Source organism: Lepus europaeus, chromosome 1, assembly GCF_033115175.1.
Source record: "Lepus europaeus isolate LE1 chromosome 1, mLepTim1.pri, whole genome shotgun sequence".
Classification (NCBI taxonomy): Eukaryota; Metazoa; Chordata; class Mammalia; order Lagomorpha; family Leporidae; genus Lepus; species Lepus europaeus.
In genome coordinates this window covers 85,586,122-85,609,944 of record NC_084827.1, presented here as the reverse complement: position 1 = coordinate 85,609,944, position 23,823 = coordinate 85,586,122, and the positions used below count along the sequence as shown (strand labels likewise).

The window sequence follows — 23,823 nt, the reverse complement described above, 5'->3', positions numbered from 1 at the left end:
ACCATTTTATAAGAGTAATCCAGATTACCAAAAATTGTAGGTACTGATAGAAATATGAATTCACAACTGTTTTTATTTCTGCTGGCTAGGAAGATCTAAATCAAGAAAGGAAGTGCCATAGTTAGTCTAATTCAAGTGTCTCCTCTTTGCTCTTGTTTATGTAGCAGTTAGCCGTGTGTGGCTACAATGACATACCTAAGACAAACTACTGAGAAGGGAAGGAGGTTTACTTCAGCTCATGGATCTGGACATCTCCAGTCCAAGACCAATTAGACCCTATTGGTTTAGTCATCTGATGAGACCAAGAGGATGTCCGCAGCTGAAGGTGTACAGAGAAATGATCTCATGGTGGGCTAGGATGCTGAGAAAGCACTGAGCCTGACTCAGTATATAGCCAACCCTGGTGAGAAAACTGTCTTCCAAGAACATCCCCCCAGTGACCCAGGGACCTCCCACTGGGTCCACCTCCTAGACACCATCATTGGATTAAATTTCTCCACTCTTAGTACCATCAGCTTATGATTGCGGGACTTAACCACGTGCATGAGTTTGAGAACCATATCATATTCAGACCACATCATTTTCTTTTAGTGGTAAAAATGTTTCTGGATTTTAACATTAGAACAGCTTGCTAAAAATGACTGGAGGGGTAGTGGTTTTATTTGTGTTTGTCACAGGGAACTGATGCCATCACGAGTATTGTAGGCATGGAAAGCCAAGACACTCTGGAAAAAAAAAAAAAGACCTAAATGAAAGATTTCTGTGTATGAGATCCCAGTGGAAAGAACAGGGCCATCAAAGAAGGAGGTACTTTTCTCTGAAGGGAGGAGAGAACTTCCACTTTGACTATGACCCTATCAGAATAAGATCAAAGTCGGTGAACCCTAAAGGCTTCCATAGCCTTGGCAACTCATGACAAGAGCCTAGGGAGATTACTGACGCCATGAACAGGAGTGTCAAATTGTTAAATCAACAACAGGAGTCACTGTGTACTTATGTCTCATGTGAGATCTGTCCTTAATGTGTTGTCCAATGTGAAGTGATGCTATAACTAGTACTAAAACAGTATTTTTACACTTTGTGTTTCTGTGTGGGTGCAAACTGATGAAATTTTTACTTAGCATATACTGAATCGATCTTCTATATATTAAAGATAATTGAAAATGAAAAAAAAATCTAGTGTTAAATTGGAAATTGCATAGAAAATTAATCAATTTTTTAAAAAATATCATGTAGGATCTCTGTCCTTAATGTGCTGTACATTGTGATTTAATGCTATAGCTAGTACTCCAACAGTATTTTTCACTTTGTGTTGCTATGTGAGGGCAAACTGTTGAAATCTTTACTTAATATATACTAAACTGATCTTCTGTATATAAAGAGAATTGAAAATGAATCATGATGTGATTGGAAGGGGAGAGGGAGCGGGAAAGGGGAGGGTTGCGGGTGGGAGGGAAGTTATGGGGGGGGGGGGAAAGCCATTGTAGTCTATAAGCTGTACTTTGGAAATTTATATTCATTAAATAAAAGTTTAAAAAAATGCTGTTATCTAGTGATCTTTCATATATTCTGAAGATATTTTAAATGGCTCACAAAACTTAAAAATGTTATTTACACCTTCAGGTGATAGGTCTCTTGCTCTTTTTAATCTCACGCCTCCTCTTTTTATTGGTACTCTTCAGGTTTGTTTTTTAAAGATTTATTTATGTACTTGAAAGAATTACACAGAGAGAGAAGGAGAGGCAGAGAGAGGTCTTCCATCAGCTGGTTCACTCCCCAGTTGGCCGCAATGGCTGTATATGCGCTGATCCAAAGCCTTGAGCCAGGAGCTTCCTGCAGGTCTCCCACGTGGGTGCAGGGGCCCAAGGACTTGGGCCATCTTTTATTTCTTTCCCAGGCCATAGCAGAGAGCTAGATTGGAAGATGAGTCCTGTAAGCTGGGACTCGAGCTAGTGCCTGTATGTGATGCCTGCACTGCAGGCGGTGGCTTTACCCACTACACCACAGTGTCGGCCCCCTACTCTTCAGTTATTTAAGAAAATACCAATGCTCATTATATGTAAGTTATTCCAAGAATAATATGATTTCTTTTAACTCAATGCATAGACTGCCATTTAAACAAAGATATTTTGTAATACTCATTTATTAAGATCTCAGTTTTTGAAAAAAATCAACAATTTGAATTTATTTATAGCACAAACTGATCATTTGACAACTTTTTTATTTGTTATTTATTTGTTTGTTTTGTTTTTTTAAGAAAGCTTTTATGATAACTTTTTTTTACTGATTTTGGTTTACAAGAAGGAGTTGTGAGATCCTTAGAAGCCTCATATGGCTAAGGGCATACCAAATCAGATTTTATCTCAGATGGCATTTGGGGTATATTATTTCTTTTAATTCTTAGAGTGACAGCTTCGTATTTTTCGGTACACATGCAAATGGTTATGTGTGATAAAATTTCATGTCCAAAAGAAGCATAAGAGGTTATCTTTACATCTGCTTGTTCTGCCTTAAACTGCCCCAGAAGAAAGCAACTTGTATATATTTTTAATTTGTAATCTACAGAAGAAATGACTCAGAGTATCTTAGTAGGGTGAATCAGTGCCTCACAACTTCTCCATTGTCTTCCTTAAATTGCATTCATTCTATTCCAGTCAGTTTCTGTTATTTTGACCTCAGAGGACAAAGTAAACAAGTCCCTACTATCTCCTATGCAACACACCCTACGTAACATCATTTTAATCAATTCCTCCCTTTTCATTCATGGTGGCAGGGTTGTTGGTACCTTAATTACTAAAGCAACCTGTGCATGGATAGAACTTATTTCAAAGCAGGGAATATATTCAAGTGTCTGGAACTCAAATTTTCTATCTGAGCAGTTTATAGTCACTGAGAATAAAGAAAGCCCTTTTAACATTCAAAAGCAGTCCTAGGAAAAGAGTTCCTACATTATCAAAATTTAGGCAAGTTATTATCCTAGATTTGATCTCAGTATTGGGTATAGGTAGTTGTGTTTGACCTTTAAGCTGTGTTTTTAGTCATACTTTTGGAAATAATAATTTATAGGCCAATACTTCGCATTTAAAAATACTGTGTATAAAATTTCACCCTTCTCTGACTGTTTTCACCTTTGCATTCTCAGTGATCAGGATAGTATCTGGTTTATGATGGGCACTTAAATATGTGTTAAATAAATTGTTTTGATATCCCTTGATAATACTCTCTAATGGAAGGAGCATTATGCTTTGCATTTTCCCATTTCTCTATCATTTTATTTTATACTGTCCAGTAAGCACTCATATCTTATGACTGCTTCATGTTTATGTTTTGCTGTGTTTATCTTAGTATTCAGTGATATCTGTGATGATTTAGAATTCATTTGGTAGCTGAGTACCATACTAGCGCCTGAACAATCCCCTTTGCAATGGTGGTGTTGGAATTTTCAGTCCAGGAGTATCTCATTTTTTCCCTCTCACAAGGTGAGGATTTATTGTCATCTTTGATGATAATTCAGAATGCATTAATTGAATGTCTTTTGTGTACAAGGTTTTTTCCTCAGTTATGAGTAGATGAAACATCAAGTATACATAAACTTTATTGCTGAGGAATTGAAATTTGGTTAGGGAAATACAAGTATCTGCTCTGCAACTAAGAATAAGAGGGATTGTGTTAACTGCTATAATGGGAGTAAAACCAATGTTCAGGGTACTACTGAGGAAGGAGTAATTACTTCTGGTGGCTGAGTAAGGGTGTGACTCAAGAATTCCTGGGTGAGGTTGAATTTGAATAGTCTTGAATTATATGTAAGAATTAGACAGGTGGTAAAGATAAAATGATTCAGGAAGAAAAGACTGGAGTGGTGCTTGCAGATGGCAATGTGTGTGCAATATTTGAAAAGATGGTGAAAAATCTGTTGTGTTTTGGGTAATGGTGTTTTTGGTGGAGTAACAAGAATTGGGGCTAGATAGTGCTTGGAACCAAATTGTAAGGGATGTGGTTTCTTGTTGAATAATTTGCTTTGTAATCCCTAGAAAAAAAATCATAGGTTTTTTAAGTAGAAGATTGACATTAAGAGATCTGTAAATTTCAGAGGAAGAATAGAAGACATTAAATGTAGCTGCAGGAAGATCATTTAGAAGGTGGATGCATACTTCAGATTGAAGGTGATGAGGAATGCTGGGGACAGAAGGGCTTGGAAGTAGGGCCCAATTATAGGGTGAGTCATGTGAAACCCTTGTGCTTTGTTTTTAAATATTTATTTATTTATTTGAAAGGCAGAGGTACAGAGAGAGAGAGAGAGAGAGAGAAGAGAGGAGAAGAGAGGAGGAGACCGAGAGAGAGAGAGAGAGAGAGAGAGAGAGAGAGAGAATCTTCCAGTTGCTGGTTTATTTCCCAAATGGCTGCAACAATCAGGACTGGGCCAGGCTGAAGCCAGGAACCAGGAGCTTTATCTTGATCTCCCATGTGGGTGCAGGGGCCCAAGTGGTTGGGTCATCTTCACTGCTTTCCCAGGTACATTTGCCAGGGGCTGGATCTGAAGTCTAGCAGCTGGGGCTCGAACTGATGTCCATATGGGATGGTGGTGTTGCAGGTGGCAGCTTAGCCCTGTATGCCACAAAGCTGGCCCCAAACCCTGTGCTTTGCTGATTTGCTCAGAGGTGTGCAGTAGTGTTCTGGATCCCAATAGAGGGCTTTTTAGAATTTTGCATTTCCCTTCCATCTACATCATTTTGGCAGGGTGTACACTGTGCCTCCCCTCCTTGTAGCTGGGAATTGAAATATTTTAACTCTAATTGTGGGAGAAAGCAAAAGGAGAAAAAGGTTGAATGGTTATTGACATGAACTAAGTATACCTGTCACATTACTTCAACTCTGCTTTCTGAGTTCTTGGTTCATACTGTTTTTTAAGAAAATGAATGAATAAATTACCTATTTTTTTTTTTTAATTTGAAAGGCAGAGAGTCATAATTATAGAGAAAGAGAGTGATCTCCCTCCCATCTGCTGGTTCACTCCCCAAATGCCTGCAACATCCAGGGCTGGGCCAGATCAAAGCCAGGAACTTAGAACCCAATTTAGGTCTCCCATGTGAGTGGCAGGGACCCGTCCACCTCGACTGTCACTCACTGCCTCAGAAGGGTGCGTGTTAACAAGAGGCTGGAATTGAAAATGGAGTTGGGAATTGAACGTAGACATTCAGAGTATGATGAGGACTTCCCAAGTGGCGTCTAACCACTGTGTGGAATGCCACTCCTTGTTTTCTCTTCTTGAACTAGAACTTAGTATTGCTTCTTCTTTGAGACCCAACTCAGATATTTTATAAGATTTATCACTCTGCATTGTAACTGTACCCAGGTATGAGGCCAGAGACTGTACTTGGGCCTTCTTAATATCACAAGTTTTAGATACAGTCACTTAATAAATGATTTTTCAGTGAAGCAAGTTTGTTTATGCTTTGTACTCTCCACATGTGACAAGTATATTCCATCTCATGGTCTTGCTGTGCCAGGTACTTGGAAGGCTGTAGATTTGGATCTGCATAGCCTTCCTCTCTTCCTCTGGTTTCTGTTTTCATGTCATCTCATCATCAGCAAGGTGTTCTCTGACAACCCTAGGTAAGATACCAGTCTTACTCCAGCCTCAGCATCTCCTATTCTTTGATGTCCTGTGTTATTTTCTTCATAAGTGCCTCTATCTCACATGTATTCACTTGATGGTTATCCTTCTCCAATTAGGATGAAACTGCCTAATTTATCCTCCAGCACCTGTAACAATGATGAGCAGGCACACTGTGGACATAATAAGTATTTGCTGAATGAATGCATGGTAAAAATTAGGTTAAAAAGATAGGAAGCGTTTACGTATGAGTTTGTTATAAATTTATACAAACCATGGTATTGTTGTTATAAGTTTTATGATATCAAATCATTGGTATTGCTCTCAGAAAATAAAAGGAAATTCTATTTTCTATAGATTGCACCCCTGAAATCTAATTATGGATTAGTATTTGTTTTTAATATATTTGAATGCTAAGCATATCCAGTCAGAAAACACTTTTATTATCCATGCCAGCTTAATTTTTAAGGCAGTGAAATGGAAGACTGTCATTTCAGTAAGCAACTTATTTTCATTTGTGAGAATGGAATATTTTGAATATTCTAATTGATTTTTAATAAAATAATCTGCATTTCTGTACATTATACCTTTGCTTTAGGATGGAAAGAAATGGGAATGAGAATGAATGATTTGCTCAAAAGGTATGAGCTGTAACTGAGTTGATATTTGACAAATGTATCAGGAAAAAGGTCAGTTTTAGAATACTGAACTCATTAAAGAAGACTAGATTTTAAAAGTCATTTTATATGTATGTTTAATGTTTGCAAAGAAACTCTGTTTGTCATGAGATCAGTCTGTTTTTATTGTATTTTTTGGCAAATTCGCCTGGATATTTTTCTAGAAATCTTGAGTCTGTAATTTGGCAGTAAAAAAGTTGGTTATCAAATCAATATTATTATATGGCTTTTAGTGTCACAAGAATTCCCTTTTGGAAACCCATAAAATCTCATTTTTTTCTCACTATAAACTTTATCTGTCAGTTTTCTAGAAGGTCAGAGTACTAATGTTGGAGGTGATCTGCTGTGGGCCAGAGAGTCACCAAAGTGGTAATAAAGTTAAAAAATGCCACATGGTGCATTCCTAAGATTAGGATTTCTTCTTCCTATTAAGTTCGTGCTTACTTTAAACTATGGAATATTGTCTATTGATAGGTATGTTTTTAGTGCATCTTTAAATAGAGATAAGTTAGCCTGTAATGTTTGTGTTTACATGTTTCACAGTTTTATTGGCATCTTTTGTTCTCTGGAAGTTGCTTCTTAATCACTTGTATACTTTTAGGGGGGGTGTTGTTTTCTTTCTGGATTTGTAGGTTAGGTTTCTCAGAATAGATGGTTTTCAAAATGAAATATGATGAAGTGTTTGCGTTGAAAGACAATTCCAGGAACAGAGTTATTTCTTATATTACTTGAAAATGAAACATGGTACTAGAGCTTGGAAGTTCCATTTAAAATTATTTCTCAATTAAGTCTGGGTTGTCATTGGATAATAGTTATTCAGTGTATATAAGTAAAGAAAACATTTGAGTGGTTGTGAGAGAGACAGTATGTGAAAATTTCAAATCTCTCTCTCTCTAGCTCTCTCTCAGTTGAAATCCAGTCTCTAATTTTAACATGTGTAACACATATGGATATTATGCAATAACATTTTTTCTGCTTTCTTAATACAAGAAACTTTGGAAATTAAGTGTGAAATTCAAAGTTCCTTTCAGTTTTATTCACCTTAATTAAATATTTCCCATATTTCCAGGCCCAACGCGTAAATTAATTTTGACATTTTACATTAACTTTAAAACTTTTAGTTTGTGCTGTACTTCCTCATGTTCCAATTCAAAACTCTAAGTACCAAAATGGTGTTTTATTTCTAACACTGTCAAAGCACAGGTTCAAATCCCTTATTTATAAAACATCTTTATCTGTTTATAAATACTTAATAATTCAAGTACATTTTAAAATTAATTGGGGATTACTTTTATTTCATGCATTAGATAAGCAGTATTTCCAAAATCAAATTATATCATTTGTGAATTGCTATAGTGCTATTAGTTTTAACCCTTGCTGATTAGTTTTGTAATAAGGTTCTTTATGACAGTGGTAGTTAGAATGATTTGAAAACCACTGCAAGTTCCTGGAGAGAGGGTGTATCCAGTAATTGGGAAGTAGTTTGCTATTTCAAACAATTTGGCATCTTTCCCTAAAGTTAAGAAAAAACTTGTAGTTTCTTTTATTTGAAGTTGAAAAATATTCAGTGGAGATCAGCTGAAGAATAAAATGAAGCAGAGAGGAAACCAAACCCACTTGTAACTCTGCTCAAAAATGTCTACCTGTGTGTGTGCGCACATCCCGTTTCTCTACCTCTCTCATGGTTATACATTCATTTCATCATAAACATAATCACTTCATGCAATGGCGTAAACATTTTCCCATGCCAGTAACTTTTTTTTTTTGGTCATTGATCGTTTACTTTTTGAGATCCACTTTTGTTGTATATTTTGATTGTTTTCAATTGGGAGCAAAACCTTCAACAAAGAAGGTAGGTAATCCCAGTGGTTACTCCTTTGAAGCAGTTTAGTTGAATTAAAAGGTGCTTAGGTGATGTGTTATGTTCAAATGTGACAGAATATTTTAATGCTTCAAAATAAAGCCGACTATATGCATTAGTGGTAGGTGTCTATCAGCTTTCAATCTACATTTTCTGGAATTGAGAAGGGTCCTTTTAATTTACAAACTATTCCAGTCTACTTGGCAAATGGCTGAAATTCTAGCATCATGTGCTGCTTCCTTGTAACATGTATGTATTCCTGGAAAAGGTAACATATTGTACCCAGGCAGGCATTTAGTCTGAAAAATGTGAAAGTATTTCTCTGATATTTTAAATTTAATCCTTGAAAATGAAATTTGGCAACAAGGTTGCAAAAGGGACACTCAAGCACTGAGCAAAAGGCAGAGGGTAATAAAATACTTCTATTGAGATCCATTATTACAGAAAACATGCAATATTATGTATCTAGTCTTTTTTTTTATTATTAAACTTTTATTTAATGAATATAAATTTCCAAAGTACAGCTTATGGATTACAATGGCTTCCCCCCTCCCATAACTTCCCTCCCACCCGCAACCCTCCCCAAGTATCTAGTCTTAAGAGCTTAAGTTATAAACTCTCTCTAAAATGATTTAAACTATTTGATAACTATGTATGCTAATTAATCCAGTTGAGAGACCTGTGGCCTCAGATATGGTGTGTATATGTGTGTATATATATATATATATATATATATGGAATTAATTAACTCCTAGGCAACCTTACTCTGTTTGAACATACTGTTTCGAGTGTGACATTGCTTTCTGAAGAGATGTTGATGTTGCAACGTGTGGCTTTGGGTAGTTTGTGAAGAATACTCTGAGCTGTAGGGCCTGTGCTTCATTAGACAAAATATTTGTATCATTGGAATGTCTCCTTGGAAAAGTAGTTGATAGAGAGATAATAGTAAAAGACAAGGCCACTAAGTAGATAAAAGTCATAGTGGTTGCTCCAATCAGGAAGCCATGAGCTATTGCTTCTTATCTTTTATTCAGTGAAAATGTGTGCCAGATGATGTGGCAAGCTTGCCCTTCTGCAGAACATCCGGAGAAGAACTTCTAGAAACTATACACAGTTGTCTTGGCATACCTTTTGTCTACCTAATAGTTTTCTCTCCTAAATATCTTCGGGATTTAAAAATCCCAGTCTATTCTTAACAGACTGACTCTTTTTCTTATAATAGTGGATGGCTAATAATATGCCTCTTGTGATATTTAAAAATAGTGATACAGCTCTCATTACCACGTCTATTAGTCCCAGATTTACTCACCCCTGGTCTAAACTGGGTTTCTGTGCTTTTTTAAATTTAGCACTAAAGATTTCTAGACTCTATCCTTTTTCTTTCTTTCTTTCTTTCCTTTTTTTTTTTTTTCTCCTGGTGTTGGCTTCTTAAGCTATCAGCAAATGTTTTAGACCATTGTGGAATCAGATTATTGAACGATAAATGGTGACTAGAAAAAGAACAGCTACCATAAAGAGAAGAAAATATACTTTAAATAATTCCTCTTCTAATCCATTTCTATACTCATGTAGAACTTCAGAGATGAGGGAAGCATCATGAAATGTTTTGATGGATAGAGCTTTAAAACATGGTTTTATTGATCTAGATATTTAAGAATAGCCTCTGATACTGGTTCACATTAGACTTCCTAAGATCATTTTAAAACTCTGTTACTGCAGGGTGGTTTTCACCGATAAAATACAAATACTAAAGATATTAAATGTGTCTAGCATTGATACACTTAACGATATCTGTTTCCATGACTTTAATATATGTGCTGCCGAAGCCAGGACTGTTTCCATGCCTCTATTGAAATTCTTCTTTCTTTTCCTGTGTGTTTGCTTCTGAGCTGTTAGGAGTTTGCATTTTTTAAGTTGCTTTCCTTCACCATTAAATCAGAGTGAGTAGTGAGATTACAGTTTTTTTTTTTTCATTTTTTCATTTTTTCATTGAAGTGAGTAAATCCAGAACTTCATACTTGGTAATATTTATTTCAGCTCATCAAGGGAATGCCACCCATATTTGCTTGGGTTGCTACACTTCAAATAGGACATGGAGAATGTTTGTGTGTCAGAGTAATACAGCTATTTCTGTTTCAAAATTAACTGAAAATGTGATACATGCCTTCCTCTTGGAGAGGGACATTTCTCAACAACTTTTTTATTTAGTTAATATGGATTAAGTTCTTAAAAGATGTTTTAGTGAGACTCACTAGCAGCAGTATGGTTAAGAATCTGTCATCTCATTCTAAACTCATTTGGTTTGTATATTTATAATTTACCCTCCACAAACTGAATCGGAGATAGGAGGTAAAATTTGACATTGAAGCCATTGTACGGTAGCAAGATAATGCTTTTATAAAAAAACAAACAAACAAACAAACAAAAAAAAAACACAACAACAAAAAGCCAGTCTAGTGATTAAACCAGTTGACTCCTTCCAGGTCATACAATCGACTGTCCTTGAGTTAACTATTTTTGTAAAATCCAATTAGGTTATGGAGGATAGTTTCTAAAACCCTAAGTAGGACTACTGGCCAAATTGTTTTTTGTAGGCCAAGGTGTGACATTTTAAATACAGTAAGATGTTACCTGTTATATTTATGTGGTGATAGAATCTGTGCATCGAGTTCTATGAGCATAAATAGTAATTACTGGTAGTAAGAAGTAATTATCTGTAGCTGACAATAATAAAAGTCTTGGATGAGTTAGGAAGAAACTTTCAAGGCCATTGCCAGAAGATTTTATGGTTCATTGACTCAACACACATTTATTGAATACTTTGTTTGCTGAGTTCTGGTGATACAGTGGTAAATGGCAGGTCAATTTAGTGTCACCATGGAACTTAATATCCAGTGAAGACTATTGAAACTAAGTAATCACGCTTGTAAAATATATCCTACATGTGTTGGTCCGTATAAAACAGTGCTATAGATGTTTTGTCAAAAGGGGCACCAGACTTTGCCTGATGGTGACACTAGTAAATTATGAGCTGGACTGAACTTAGGACATGACTGACCTCTTCAGCTCCTCCTCCAAACTTTCATTGGCATGTGAATCTTGGACATTGTTTTCTTCCAGTCCTAGTCCTTAAGACCTGTTATCTTATCAAAAAATTTGTCTGGAACTGGTGGTTGGAGGATAAGGTTGTGCCTTCAGAGAGTGATGATCATGCAGGAGTTAGGAAGGACCACAAGAGCAAAAATTTGAGTTGCTACCCTCACTCTGTGGCATTCAGTTTTATGTGACTTTCACTGCAGATGCCCTGGATTTACAAACCATTGGGAAGTATTATTAAATATTGCATGTAATTAATATTATTTATAGTAAAATCTACATTTCACATGCATGTAAAACATATGCCCCGATATATGTAATTTATCTGTTACTAAGTATTAAACATTTATATTTAACTCTAACACCCCAAAAACTAGAAAATGGACACATCTTTTACTTATACTGTATCATGTCCATACAGTGAAATAATAGTTGGATAAGATATGAATATGGAGTCCCAGGAATTGGGTTTCAGTCTTTGCTGTCACTCTGGGATGCTGATACTCTTTATTTCTTCTTCTGTGAAAAGAAAAGTGGTTGAATAATGGTGTCAGAGCTTTTTCCAACTATGATCTTGGGACATACCTGACCTCTCTACTTGAGTATCCATATCTGAATGGGTCAGATACTCCCACTGAGCTGGTTTACAGCCTGTTTCAAGAAGATGGAAGGCATTGGAGAAATGCCATCTTGAGAAAGCAAATACATTATTCATCTTATCAAACTTTTATAAAATGAATAATTGTTGGCAGAAAGTATTTAAAAATGCCTTTTTTCTTCCTCGTTAAATAAAAGCCTAATTACTAAATGTAGAATGGGATCTTCAGATTGATGGTGAGGGAATTGGCTTCTCATCCTACTTCCACTTCTAGAATTAAACTAGCATGATAATAGTTCAAACAGAATAAAAAACTGCAGGTGATTTTCAAAATTCATGGATGTCACATATATTCTCTTAGGCTATGAAACTCTCTGAACTAGAATTTGATTGCTTATGCTGTTTCTCCCATTTCCTCAATTGTTGTTGCTTCTATTGTATAAGTAGGTTAAAATGAACACATATCTTCATGAAACCATTACTTCCCATAAGTTCTGATTTCTGTGAGCAATACGAAAAAAAGAATCAATATTTGAAAAGAAAACATAATAAAATATGTTTGTATATACTTGTACTTGCTGCTTGATTTAGTTTGGACTTCAGGAATAATGGGAAATCATTGGTAGCAAGTACAGTGCTACCTGACACTTATTTGTTCAGAATTTGTGTAAAGTGAAAACAGTGTTACTGTAAAGGCAGAAGAAATTAACTTCCTGTATCCCTCTGATTTGCAGTTCAGCTCTACGAAAAACTAGTGACATTTGCTGTGCCTCAAACCTTGGGATATCCCTAAGGGAAATAATGGCATGGTCACCATCTTCCAGACTTTCACAGCCTAACAGAGAAGCAGGAGTTGGAAACAAAGTGAAACAGGTGTCAGGATACTATACAGAGAGGAAAGGAAGTCATGTTTAAGAGCAGTTCAGCGACAGGCTTCAAAGAAATGTTGCATGGGCAGAAATTTTAACAAAAGTTCATCAAGTGGGCACAAAGCAAAGACTGATGCTGAAGAGAGATACAGGCGTGAAGTTATAGGAGTATAAAACAGCCATGTGAGTGTGGGTTCTTGGTGTTGCTACGATGCAGAGTCTGGAGTGGGCGAAGAGACTGAAGTACAAGAAGGGCAGTTGTAGCTGCAGTGAAAAGAAGGAAGGGGCCAGAAAATGAGTCTCCACTGTCATGTGGAGGAACTCGGGGGTACCCTTAGGTAATGGAGACACTGAGAGTTTGGAGCATGCTACTTCATGATCAGATTTCGGAAAGATTGTTTGTGGTTGTCTTATGGAGAATGACGTGGGTGGAGAAAGATTGCATGGAGCAAAAGGGTAGTGTGATGGTTTGAACAAGTGATGAGGTGATTTTTTTTCATATAAACTTTTCTGTTGATTCATAGATATGCTACCATATTTAACAATGTCAACAATTCAAAATATTTTTAGTATTTGCTAGAATGATTTCATTGATATTTTTGCAGTTTGAAATTACTTGTGAGAGTAACAGCAATGAGATGTTAAAATATGGTTATTATATTTGTCAGTGAAATTGAACCACCTACCTGCTCACAAAAATTTTATAATTTTGATAAATTTTCTACTTTATATATAGCTTTACAAAATATATTAAAATTAAAATATAATTTTATAAATATATATTCGTAAAAGCTTTAAAATGTAGCTTTACAAAAATGTAAAGTAATGAATTTTAGTATATATACTCTAGTCACCTATGGAAATTATGCATATCTGAATACAAGTGAATGATTTTACAGAGTGACTGGTAAATGGTAAGTACTAAGTATTTCTTGATTCACATTTGGTATTTGATTGTTATAACCAAGACTATTAATTCAAATCATGGAACAAAATTTAGTTTTTATTTATTTATTTAAGAGACAGATAGATCCCATCCATTGATTCACTTCCCAAACGCCTGCACTGGATGTGGCTGGGCCAGGCTGAAGCTGAGAGCCAGGAACTCAGCTTGGGTTTTCCACGTGGATATTATGTAGCTCAGTTGTATGAACCATCACCTGATGTGTCCCAAGGTGCACATTAGGGAGCTGGAATACAGAGCAGAGCTGGAACTCAAACTCAGGCATGAATATAGGATGTTGGTGAACCAACTGACAACTTAACCACTAGGCCAAATGCCTGACCCCTGTGACTGATGACTTTAAGCAGAAAGTTAAATCCCAGACTGCGAAATACTGAAAATATTTGTCAGGAAAAAACAGCAATTATATATACCTATAAGATTGTAAAGTTGCAAAAATGTGTATTTAAAATATCATTACAACTCATATAATTGGAAAAGTACATTTTAAAATAGCTTTAAATCACCTCCCAGTGTAGCACTTAAATCTTACCAAATTGTGGTTTTGTTGCCTAAGTCCTCGGTTCCTAATCACCACAGTATAAAACAAAGAGTTGAATAAAGCAGAACATTGTGGAGGAATAAAATATTACATTGCTTCATCTTTTTAATTTGAACCTAAGAGTTTAAAATATATTATTTAAGTACATAGAGTAACATAATATATAAGTTGTCATAAATGTTAGGTTTTATAGCCTATAGCCAAATGATGGAAAAATGATCAGTTTCCATTAGGCATTACCTGCTATTCAAATTAATGCTGAGGGAATGGAATCAATCCTTACTGTCAGGTAAAATCTCTTTCATTTAATGTAGAATGTTGTTCATAGAATGAAGTTTTAGGATTGCAAGGTTATTATTCTGCGTCTGATGCCAGATTGTGCTCTCTTCATATTTCAGTCTTCAGAGATTGTGTTGCGGTGTTAAGGGTTGGGGTGAATTTTCTATATCTAATTTTTATAGAAGGACTAGAAAAAATAACATCAGAGTAGGATCTGTTCATCTTTATCTTTTTTTTTTTTTTGGCATATTGTGATTAAATGTAGTACCTTACTTTGAGGAATTTTTTGTTTTTACTTCATATTCACCCTTAATAGGTTCTGTTAGGGGAATCACTGGTGACATGTTTCAAAGCAGAAATCTTTTTAATGCCTATTTTTTGCTATTTAATGAAATTTCAAGTATATTTTAACAACCGGGGTTTCCCTGATGAATCATTAAAGTCAATGAGTGGGCTGGAAGGTAATACTAACTTTTCTCAGCATTGCCCTATTTTACTCTGCTGGGTTAATGGTTGCTTTTTAAATAGAACCTGCGTGTGTTGGAGTAAGTGGGTGGAGGTGTAGAAGGGAAGGGGGAGAGAGGTCAGTAAGAAAATACCAGGTACACCTCTGATGACCTATGGGGAAAGCCTACTCAGATTTTACTTTTCCCTACTGAGACCATTTAGTGTTTAAGCTCACTGATTTTTGCTCTGCTAAGCTCATGTTTCCTAATATTGTATACAGGTAAATAGAAAAAATGCTTTCAGCAATTGATTGAAGTTTTAAGGCATCAAGCCAGTTGTGGATTAGCCTGTGGAATCAATTTCTCATGTGTGTGGGATTAAAACCGTTGAGACCGTCGTCACTGAAACTATACCTTCCTACAAGTAATAGCAGTAAGGTGTCTGTGGAATATATTAATACAACAGTTCCTCTGATTTAAAATTATTACTGGGTATTTAATTGGAAAATTATTTGAATAGTATAAGGTAACTGAGTTGGCATTATTTATGTGACTTAGGTTTCTTTTTTGAAAAGTTAATGGCATGTATTTATACTTAGCATATCCTTTTCAGTAAATCAATGATATATTACAAGTTTCCCATGTCTTTACTGTGAAAAAAAGTTACAACTATCTTAGCAGTTATAACTGCTGAAAGAAGTAGACAAAAATGTAGTTCACCTTGAATATGATCATGGCTCAGGGGATAAAGAAATTGGGTCAGGCCTAAAATAAATGCAGGTAGAATGACTGGAAGTTTTAATAAAAATTTAAAAATATTCACAGCACTGCTTTCAGGTTACTTTTGTTCTCTGATATTTTATCCATGCATTCGTAATCTTTAATTGAGATACCATTAATGATACTTTTGGTCAGAATGTTTGTATGAAATACTACTGTGATTTTTCACTTTTTCTTCCCCCTTTTAATTGTAAATAGAAAATTTTGGTAAGGCAGATATTTTGTAAGCAGATTATTTTGTCCTTTGGAGGTCTTAACTAGACCTTGAAATGATATGAGATGCCTGTTTCATAGCTATCAGTTGGATTCATTTTCTATTGCCAAATTGAACATTTAGCATTTAACCCATGTATCATTAAATCATAGTATTGATAATGAATTAAACTTTCATAAAGCTTTAATAGTATAGTATGTTTTCATTCATCTGGTGTCACTGGGGAATAAAATATGCTGAAGAAGTGAGTTTTTCTTTAGCTGAAGCTTCCTTGTTTAAGCAGAAGCTTAAAATTGATAAAAATATATCTGAAAACATTTTATATGCTCTTAAGGAGTGTCATCGCCCTGCAGGTTTTTCAGTGTCCTAGGAGCATAGAGGGTGCCGTGCAGAAAGACTTTCTGATTGGTGTTTGGTCTCCATTGTCAGAATGTTTTGTTATTTCTGCCTTTTAAAATGCCACTCCCTGAATTCTGAGGTACTGTTTCAGGGTTTGCAGTCTGTGCTGGTACTAGCCATGATGCTCTGACAGATGCCTGAACTCAGGCACCAGTGCAAAGCCATTTGGCTCTGTGTAGGCTCATCGCCACCATTTGGCAGACACCTGGCCATAACTTCCTGCCACCAGGGAGACCCTGTCCCTGCTTGAAGTTAACACTTTCAAAGTGGAGGCCCTGTTCCTGCTGTTCCCAAGCCCATACAGCTTGCTGGCCATTGCCAGTGGGCCAGAAGTGTCTGTCCTCACCCTGCACGCTGTGACTAGCTGTGGAAGCAGGGTGGCCAGCTGCAGTTTTCTCTGAGTATTGCTAACATGGATAAATAGTGCACTCCTTTACATCTTAGCAAATTCCACTTGAACAGCAAAGTGGTTTGTTTTTCAACCTCATGCTTATTTGTTTCAAGCAGTGTTTCCTAAAACAAAATCCAAGCACATCGAAAGTATTTGAGCTGTTCTTTAATGTGCTGTGATGACATTTGGTTTGAATCTTATATTTAGAAATCAGCTTTTCTTTGCGTCTAATGGGAATCATCTTTCTCCCAGGTTGTGCTTCAAGAAGACTATAGGGAAGAACATATTTTCTTCTTGTGGCAAGAGCTGCAATAGCAGAAAGAGGGGGAACGGCCAAGATGTGTCTGTCTCCACAAAACAGTCAGAACAAATTTCCATGAATCAAAGCCACTAAGTATAGTTTTCAGAGATGGTAGGACATAGTTACTCTCCTTAGAAAAATACCCAAAATGTAGGCACACCCATTGGCCACGAGAAAAATGCTCAAGTAAACGCTAGTTCAAACCTGTACATTTCATTCTTCTTACTAAGCTATTAAAGGGGTGGAAATCTACTATGGCTATAATCTTTTTTCCCCTTTTCTATTTTTTGACCTCCCACATGCTTGATCTTCAGTTCTGCATAGTGAGTATCTTGGACCTGTAGCAGCACCTACAAGTACTGCCCTCACAGTGACTGAAGGTTTGCACATAATTCATGACTCAGACCCATAAAAAACATCTGTATGATATATGTACTGTAAGTCATTCATGGAACAGGGCAGAATAATGAAGTATCAGAAAGCGATTTTTTCCCTAATATTGATGTTACTTTCTGTGAAGTTATATGAGTAAAATATTATTTAGAGTAATTTATATATCATATTTCTTCACTTAGGGGGAATATCTTGGATCATTTTTATGAGAATATTTTAGAGACCTTTTAAGGATATACAGGACATACTCACCTAAGCATGATTAGGTCAAGGAAATAGCTTAAGATCATAGTCTGTGATGTGATCTAGCAAGCAAGTTAATGTTAAACTTTTTATTCTTTCTTGAAACTTTTGATCTAATTTTCAAAATTTCCTTTTCTTGTTCTTTCAAGTATTTCTTAGAAGTTTCCATCATTTGAGGGATTAGTGGCTACCACTTTGTTGAGTTTGGAGGGTGCTTATTAATTCATTGAACACTGCATTATTAGGGCAGAAGTCTTCAGTAGGCCTGGCAAAAAACAAGCTCTGCATGGCTTGGCCTCGGAGCTTACCTCTTACCCACAAAGTTAGCAGGGTTCCCCAGTTCCTATTTGAACAATGCAAGCTGCTGCTAAGGCATGGGTCATACTTGTGGCATCTTGAGTTCATACGTACATCTACCATTCCCAGTCTCTTGAGGAAAGGGGCCATTATTGCACATTACTGAAAGATTCATAGATTCTCCTTGAGTAGAGTGATTTATAATATTAATAGAAGGGACTAAATAGCTTATTTCTGTTTGCAAGCTACTATGCTTTGCATACTTTATCTAACTTGGTCTTTACAATGTACCACTGAGGTTGTTTCTTTGTCTTAATTCAGAGATGATCTTGAGTACTACAAAGTTAGATAACTTGTCCAAGGTACAAAAGCTAGAAAGTGACAAAGCTGAGGTTCAAACTCATATTTCCCTGGCATACACTGCTCCTTATTTTGCATGTAAGTGAAATATGTATATTCATATATATTTTTTCTTCCCAGATGCTCATTGTAACATTCATATGTCAAGAAAAAAGTATTTTTTTCAGTTCAGCCATTTCTTTGAGAACCCTTTGAAACATTTTGCTTTGAAATACAATTTAAATGGGAATTACTTTGACCCAGTAAGGTGAAATACAGTTTTATTTGTGAAAAGCATCATTGAGTCATCGGGATTACTAATTTTATGGAACACCATTATTAAGAAAAGCAATATGCTGTTTAATGAGTGTATTTATTTAAGTCATAAAGGGAAATTCAAACATCTGGAATATTTTTAAAGCAGTATAGCATTTATGTATAGGATGATGTTTCTCTATTATGTCTTACAGGAAATGGCATATAATTTGAAATGTATATGAAAGTTTTTACAGTCATACATATATTTTTATTTCACTAAGTACATTAACAAAAATTATTATTAAAATGAAAAATTGCTTGATAGCCAATTCTCTGTGATGAAATTTTACCATGTCTTTAATAATCCCAGTATTGCTACTTTATCCTTCTTAATGGGTGTCTAGTTTAAAGAAAGGTTGTAGAAGCCTTGTTGGTTCACAGACTTACAGGTTTACCCAATTTTTGAAGTTTCTTTGGGGGTGTGATATTGACAATGGAGAGGAAGTGCTAAAAGAATGTGCAGTATGTTGAGAAATTGTGTCTTGAAGCTTTTTTTTAAAAAAATATTTATTTATTTATTTATTTATTTGAAAGTCAGAGTTACACAGAGAGAGGAGAGGCAAGGAGAGAGAGAGAGAGAGGTCTTCTGTCCGCTGGTTCACTCCCCAGATGGCCGCAACGGCCGGAGCTGCGCAGATCCGAAGCCAGGAGCCAGGAGTTTCTTCCGGTGCAGGGGCCCAAGCATTTGGGCCATCTTCTACTGCTTTCCCAGGCCATAGCAGAGAGCTGGATTGGAAGAGAAGCAGCCGGAACTAGAGCCACTGCCCATATGGGATGCCAGTGCTTCAGGCCAGGGCATTAACCTGCTGTGCCACAGTGCCAGCCCCATCTTGAAGCTTTTAACACCAGAAATTTGAGATTTGAATGTGAATGTGTTTTCTTTTAAAAATGATTTCATTAGGTACAGTGATAGCTGGTGAGTTAAAAATGAATTAAGGGCAGGCAATTATAGTGCCATGGATTAAACTGCTGCTTGATATGCCTTCATGCCATATTGGAGTGCCTGGGACAGAGTCCCACTTCTGCTTCTGATCCACTGTCTGCTAATGTGCATAAGAAGCAGCAGATGATGACCCAATTACTTGGTTTCATTTCATCTGGGAAACCCAGATGGAGTTCCTGGCTTGAGCCTGGCCCAGTCCCAGCTAATGTAGGCATTTGAGGAGTGAACCAGTAAATAGAAGATCTCTATTTGTCTCTGTGTTTCCCTCTCTTTGTCCTTTGCCTTTGAAATAAATAAATAAGTAGGACTTTAAAAAAAAAAAAAAGATGAGTTATTATGAGTGTTACCATATCAGAGAATTTGTGAGCTGGAAAGGACCTTAAAAATGAGGGGTTTATGTGGAAGTCTTTATGAGGAGATGAGATCAGTGTCCCTGTAGGAGTACAGCCCTAAGTCTAGCTAGTTCTTAGATTTCCGAGTCAGGTCATTTGGTGAACCAACCAGGAAGTGACTAATCATAGCAGGAGAGTGCTTTAAGCTTTCTAAGGTAGGAGAAAAAACTAGTCATGGTGGAATTGGTCTTAGGTCCTTAGGAAAACAGAAGTCAGAAAAATATACACCTTTGTTTCTTCTCATTTTTTTAAAACTTTTATTTAATGAATATAAATTTCCAAAGTACAACTTTTGTATTATAGTGGCTTTTTCCCCCATAACCTCCCTTCCACCTAAACTGTCTCATCTCCCACTCCCTCTCCCATTCCATTCACATAAAGATTCATTTTCAATTATCTTTATATACAGAAGATCAATTTAATATATACTAAGTAAAGATTTCAACAGTTTGAACCCACACTGAAACACAAAGTGTAAAATATTGTTTAAGTACTAGTGATAGCATTAATTCACATTATACAACACATTAAGGACAGAGATCCTACATGAGGAGTAAGCGCATAGTGACTCCTGTGTTGACTTAGCAAATTGACACTCTTGCTTATGGCATCAGTAATCACCCTAGGCTCTTGTCATGAGTTGCCAAGGCTATGGAAGCCTCTTGAGTTCGCCAGCTCTGATCTTATTTAGATAAGGCCATGGTCAAAGTGGAAGTTCTCTCCTCCCTTCAGAGAAAGGTACCTCTTTCTTTGATGGCCAGTTCTTTCTGCTGGGATCTCACTCACAGAGATCCCTCATTTAGTTTTTTTTTTTCTTTCCCCAGAGTGTCTTGGCTTTCCATGCCTGAAATACTCTCATGGGCTTTTTAGCTGGATCTGAATGCCTTAAGGGCTGATTCTGAGGCCAGAGTGCTGTTTAGGACATCCACTATTCTATGAGTTTGCTGTGTATTCCGCTTCCCATGTTGGATTGTTCTCTCCTTCTTAATTCTATCAGATAGTATTAGCAGACACTAGTCTTGTTTATGTGATCTCTTTGACTCTTAATCCTTTCATTATGATCAGTTATGAACTGAAACTGATCACTTTGACTAGTGAGATGGCATTGGTACATGCAACCTTGATGGGATTGAATTGGAATCCCCTGGCATGTTTCTAACTCTACTGTTTGGGGCAAGTCCGATTGAGCATGTGCCAAACTGTATATCTCCTCCCTCTCTTATTCCCACTCTTATATTTAACAAGAATCACTTTTCAGTTAAATTTAAACACCTAAAAATAATTATGTGTTAATTAGAGAGTTCTACCAATGGTATTAAGTAGAACACAAAACTACTAAAAGAATAATGTAGTAAGTTGTTCCTCAACAGTCAGGGCAAGGGCTGATCAAGTCATTGTTTCTCATAGTGTCCATTTCACTTCAACAGGTATGTCCTGAAATTTGGTATTGTGATGCCTCCAGCTTTGTTTTTGTTTTACAAGATTGCTTTAGGTATTCGAGGTCTCTTGTGCTTCCATATGAATTTCAGCATCATTTTTTCCAGATCTGAGAATGTCTTTGGTATTTTGATTGGTATTGTGTGCTTTTTTCTAAAGGGAATAAGCCTATTTTTAAAAATATGTAACTAAATTATTTGTGTTTTCATTTGGTAAATTGTATGTATGTGTATATATTTGAAACGATGTTTGTTTTTATTTTGTTTTTGCTCATTGTCTAGACTGTGAAGATTTGAAGGGGCCAATGAGTATTCTTATCATTGAAGCATTCTATGGAGGCTCCCATAAACAGCTGGTGGACCTGCTCCAAGAAGAGTTAGAAGACTGTGTCCTTTATACCCTTCCTGCAAAGAAATGGCACTGGAGAGCACGGACGTCGGCTCTGTACTTCTCTCAGAACGTTCCCGTCAGTGAGCGTTACAGGTAATTAGAACTCAGGGTGCAGATGCAGCTTATTTTCAGTGCTCCTGTTATCAGATTGTTGTCTCTCTTTTGGCATCACTGACAATTTCCCCAGCAATGGAACCGGCTGTTATGATTGCAGAAGGTACCGATGTACAGAACACCTGATCCATAGGAAAGTAGTCTTCTTTAGAGTCTATGTGTCTTGTGATTTTGTCTTATATTCTTGTGTCAGTGAGTGACATTTTTTTTTTTCACTGAGAATTACAATGTGTCTTGAGCGCATTTTTTTCCCCTTAAAACCTCCAAAGCCTTTTGTAGTGAGCATACTGTACTAATGTTCATTGTGTCTGTTGTATAATAGGAGCCAGGATTGAAGATGGATGTGACCAAGGCTTTAAGTATGTTGAGGTAGAGATAGATGTACAAACATAATGACAGTAGGAAAGGTGGACAGGTGGATTTTGACTGGCAAACTAAAGGAGAGTTTGCAGAGTTGGTAACCTTTGACTTATTCTTGTAGGATGATTGTGGGGACATAGACCTCAGTTTTGAATTGTGATTTGTTAGGAAGTAGGAATAAGGGGCACCTGTTTGAAGGAGCTTTACGGGACACACTTGAAAGCTGAAGAAGATGTACTGGTTACAGTTGCAGGTTAGGATGGAATCCTCTTGACCATTTCTTCCCTCCTTGTTCTCTATTCACATCTACTGCTGGGTGTCTCTTGATTGTTAAATAGTAGAAGTCTGTCCTATTGAGATTCACATACTTCATTTTATTTTAGTTCTGGAACCCTCTCTGTGTAACTGCACTAGGTTAGGCAGGAGTGAGGAGTGCCATGCTTACATAAAAGGAGTTAGGGCAGATGGGTTGTTTGAGCAAGGTTGCCTTGCAAAGCTGCAGTGCCCACCTTGGCCCCCCAGTAGCCATACTCATCTACTGCTTCTGAAGTGGACCGGCCACAGAAGATATAGCAGCTGGTGATTTAAAAGCAGGTTGCTCTTCTCAGTAGGAATCGGGGGACTCAGGAAAAACCAATTTTGTGTGTGAAGACCATGGATCATCTCTTAGGACTCTGATTGTCAGATGTGATAGCAGTGAACAATGAAGTGACATTGCTTAGGATTTTAAATGCAAAATATATTTTAGTGAATATTGAGAATTTGGGATTTTAAAAATCTAATGTGTATACTTCCTTACATAATTTAGTGTTTCATATTCTGCTATAACAAAATGAGTATTGTTGATTCACTAATAGAATGAGAAATGTCAGTGAATGTATTTATGTAAAAGTTATAAAGGCAATGACAAGACTATTGCCGTGTTAAAATGTGACTGTTTATAGTTGCTTTCACATCTCATTTAATAGTGTTTTCACAGCACCAGTTGTATTATATTACTTAAGGTCAAGTAATCTGGTTTAGTGTATGGCACATTTTCATTTAACATTACCATTGAATATAATACATTTCTACAGTGATTTGAACATTGAAATGAACCATATCTACTCCTTGATTATTTTGATTATGCAGCTTTTCAGAATTAAATTATTATGTCACACATATGTGTCTGTGGATAGCATGCAAACAAACACTTCAAGCACATCGCTTCCCCACTCCTATTAGAGCCCATAGCGATTGAGAATAAACGTCATAATGCTCCTGGAAGCAGTCTTATATGAGAGGTGGATTTCTGAAAGATCATTATATAAACTATTGTTCAACAGTAGCCATGACCTTCAATTCCAAATACTGATATCTTCCAAGATCAGTCATTTAATTCAGGCAGTGAACTTCATTAATCTAATCAGATACCATCCAAAGGCATATCTCGCCACTTTAACTTACAATTGTATTTGACCAAAGATATTTCATCTGCTCTATACCAAAAACTTTTCTGAATATTTTGGAAAGTTAGCTGCAGCTTGAAAACCTAAACTAAATTAGAAAATATGCTTACTCAATCTTA

At 36.4% G+C, this 23,823-nt stretch overlaps 1 protein-coding gene across 5 annotated transcripts in view; it reads left to right on the top strand.

Annotated features, from left to right (window-relative positions):
• The window catches only part of GTDC1 (glycosyltransferase like domain containing 1), a 435,900-nt gene that overhangs the window by 109,779 nt on the left and 302,298 nt on the right, over nucleotides 1-23,823 (top strand). For all 5 annotated transcript variants that reach the window (XM_062186286.1, XM_062186312.1, XM_062186277.1 and 2 more), the window contains one exon: nucleotides 21,674-21,875. In XM_062186286.1, coding sequence (XP_062042270.1) covers nucleotides 21,697-21,875 — 179 coding nt within the window. In that variant the 5' untranslated portion in view covers nucleotides 21,674-21,696. The remainder of the gene's footprint in view (nucleotides 1-21,673; nucleotides 21,876-23,823) is intronic.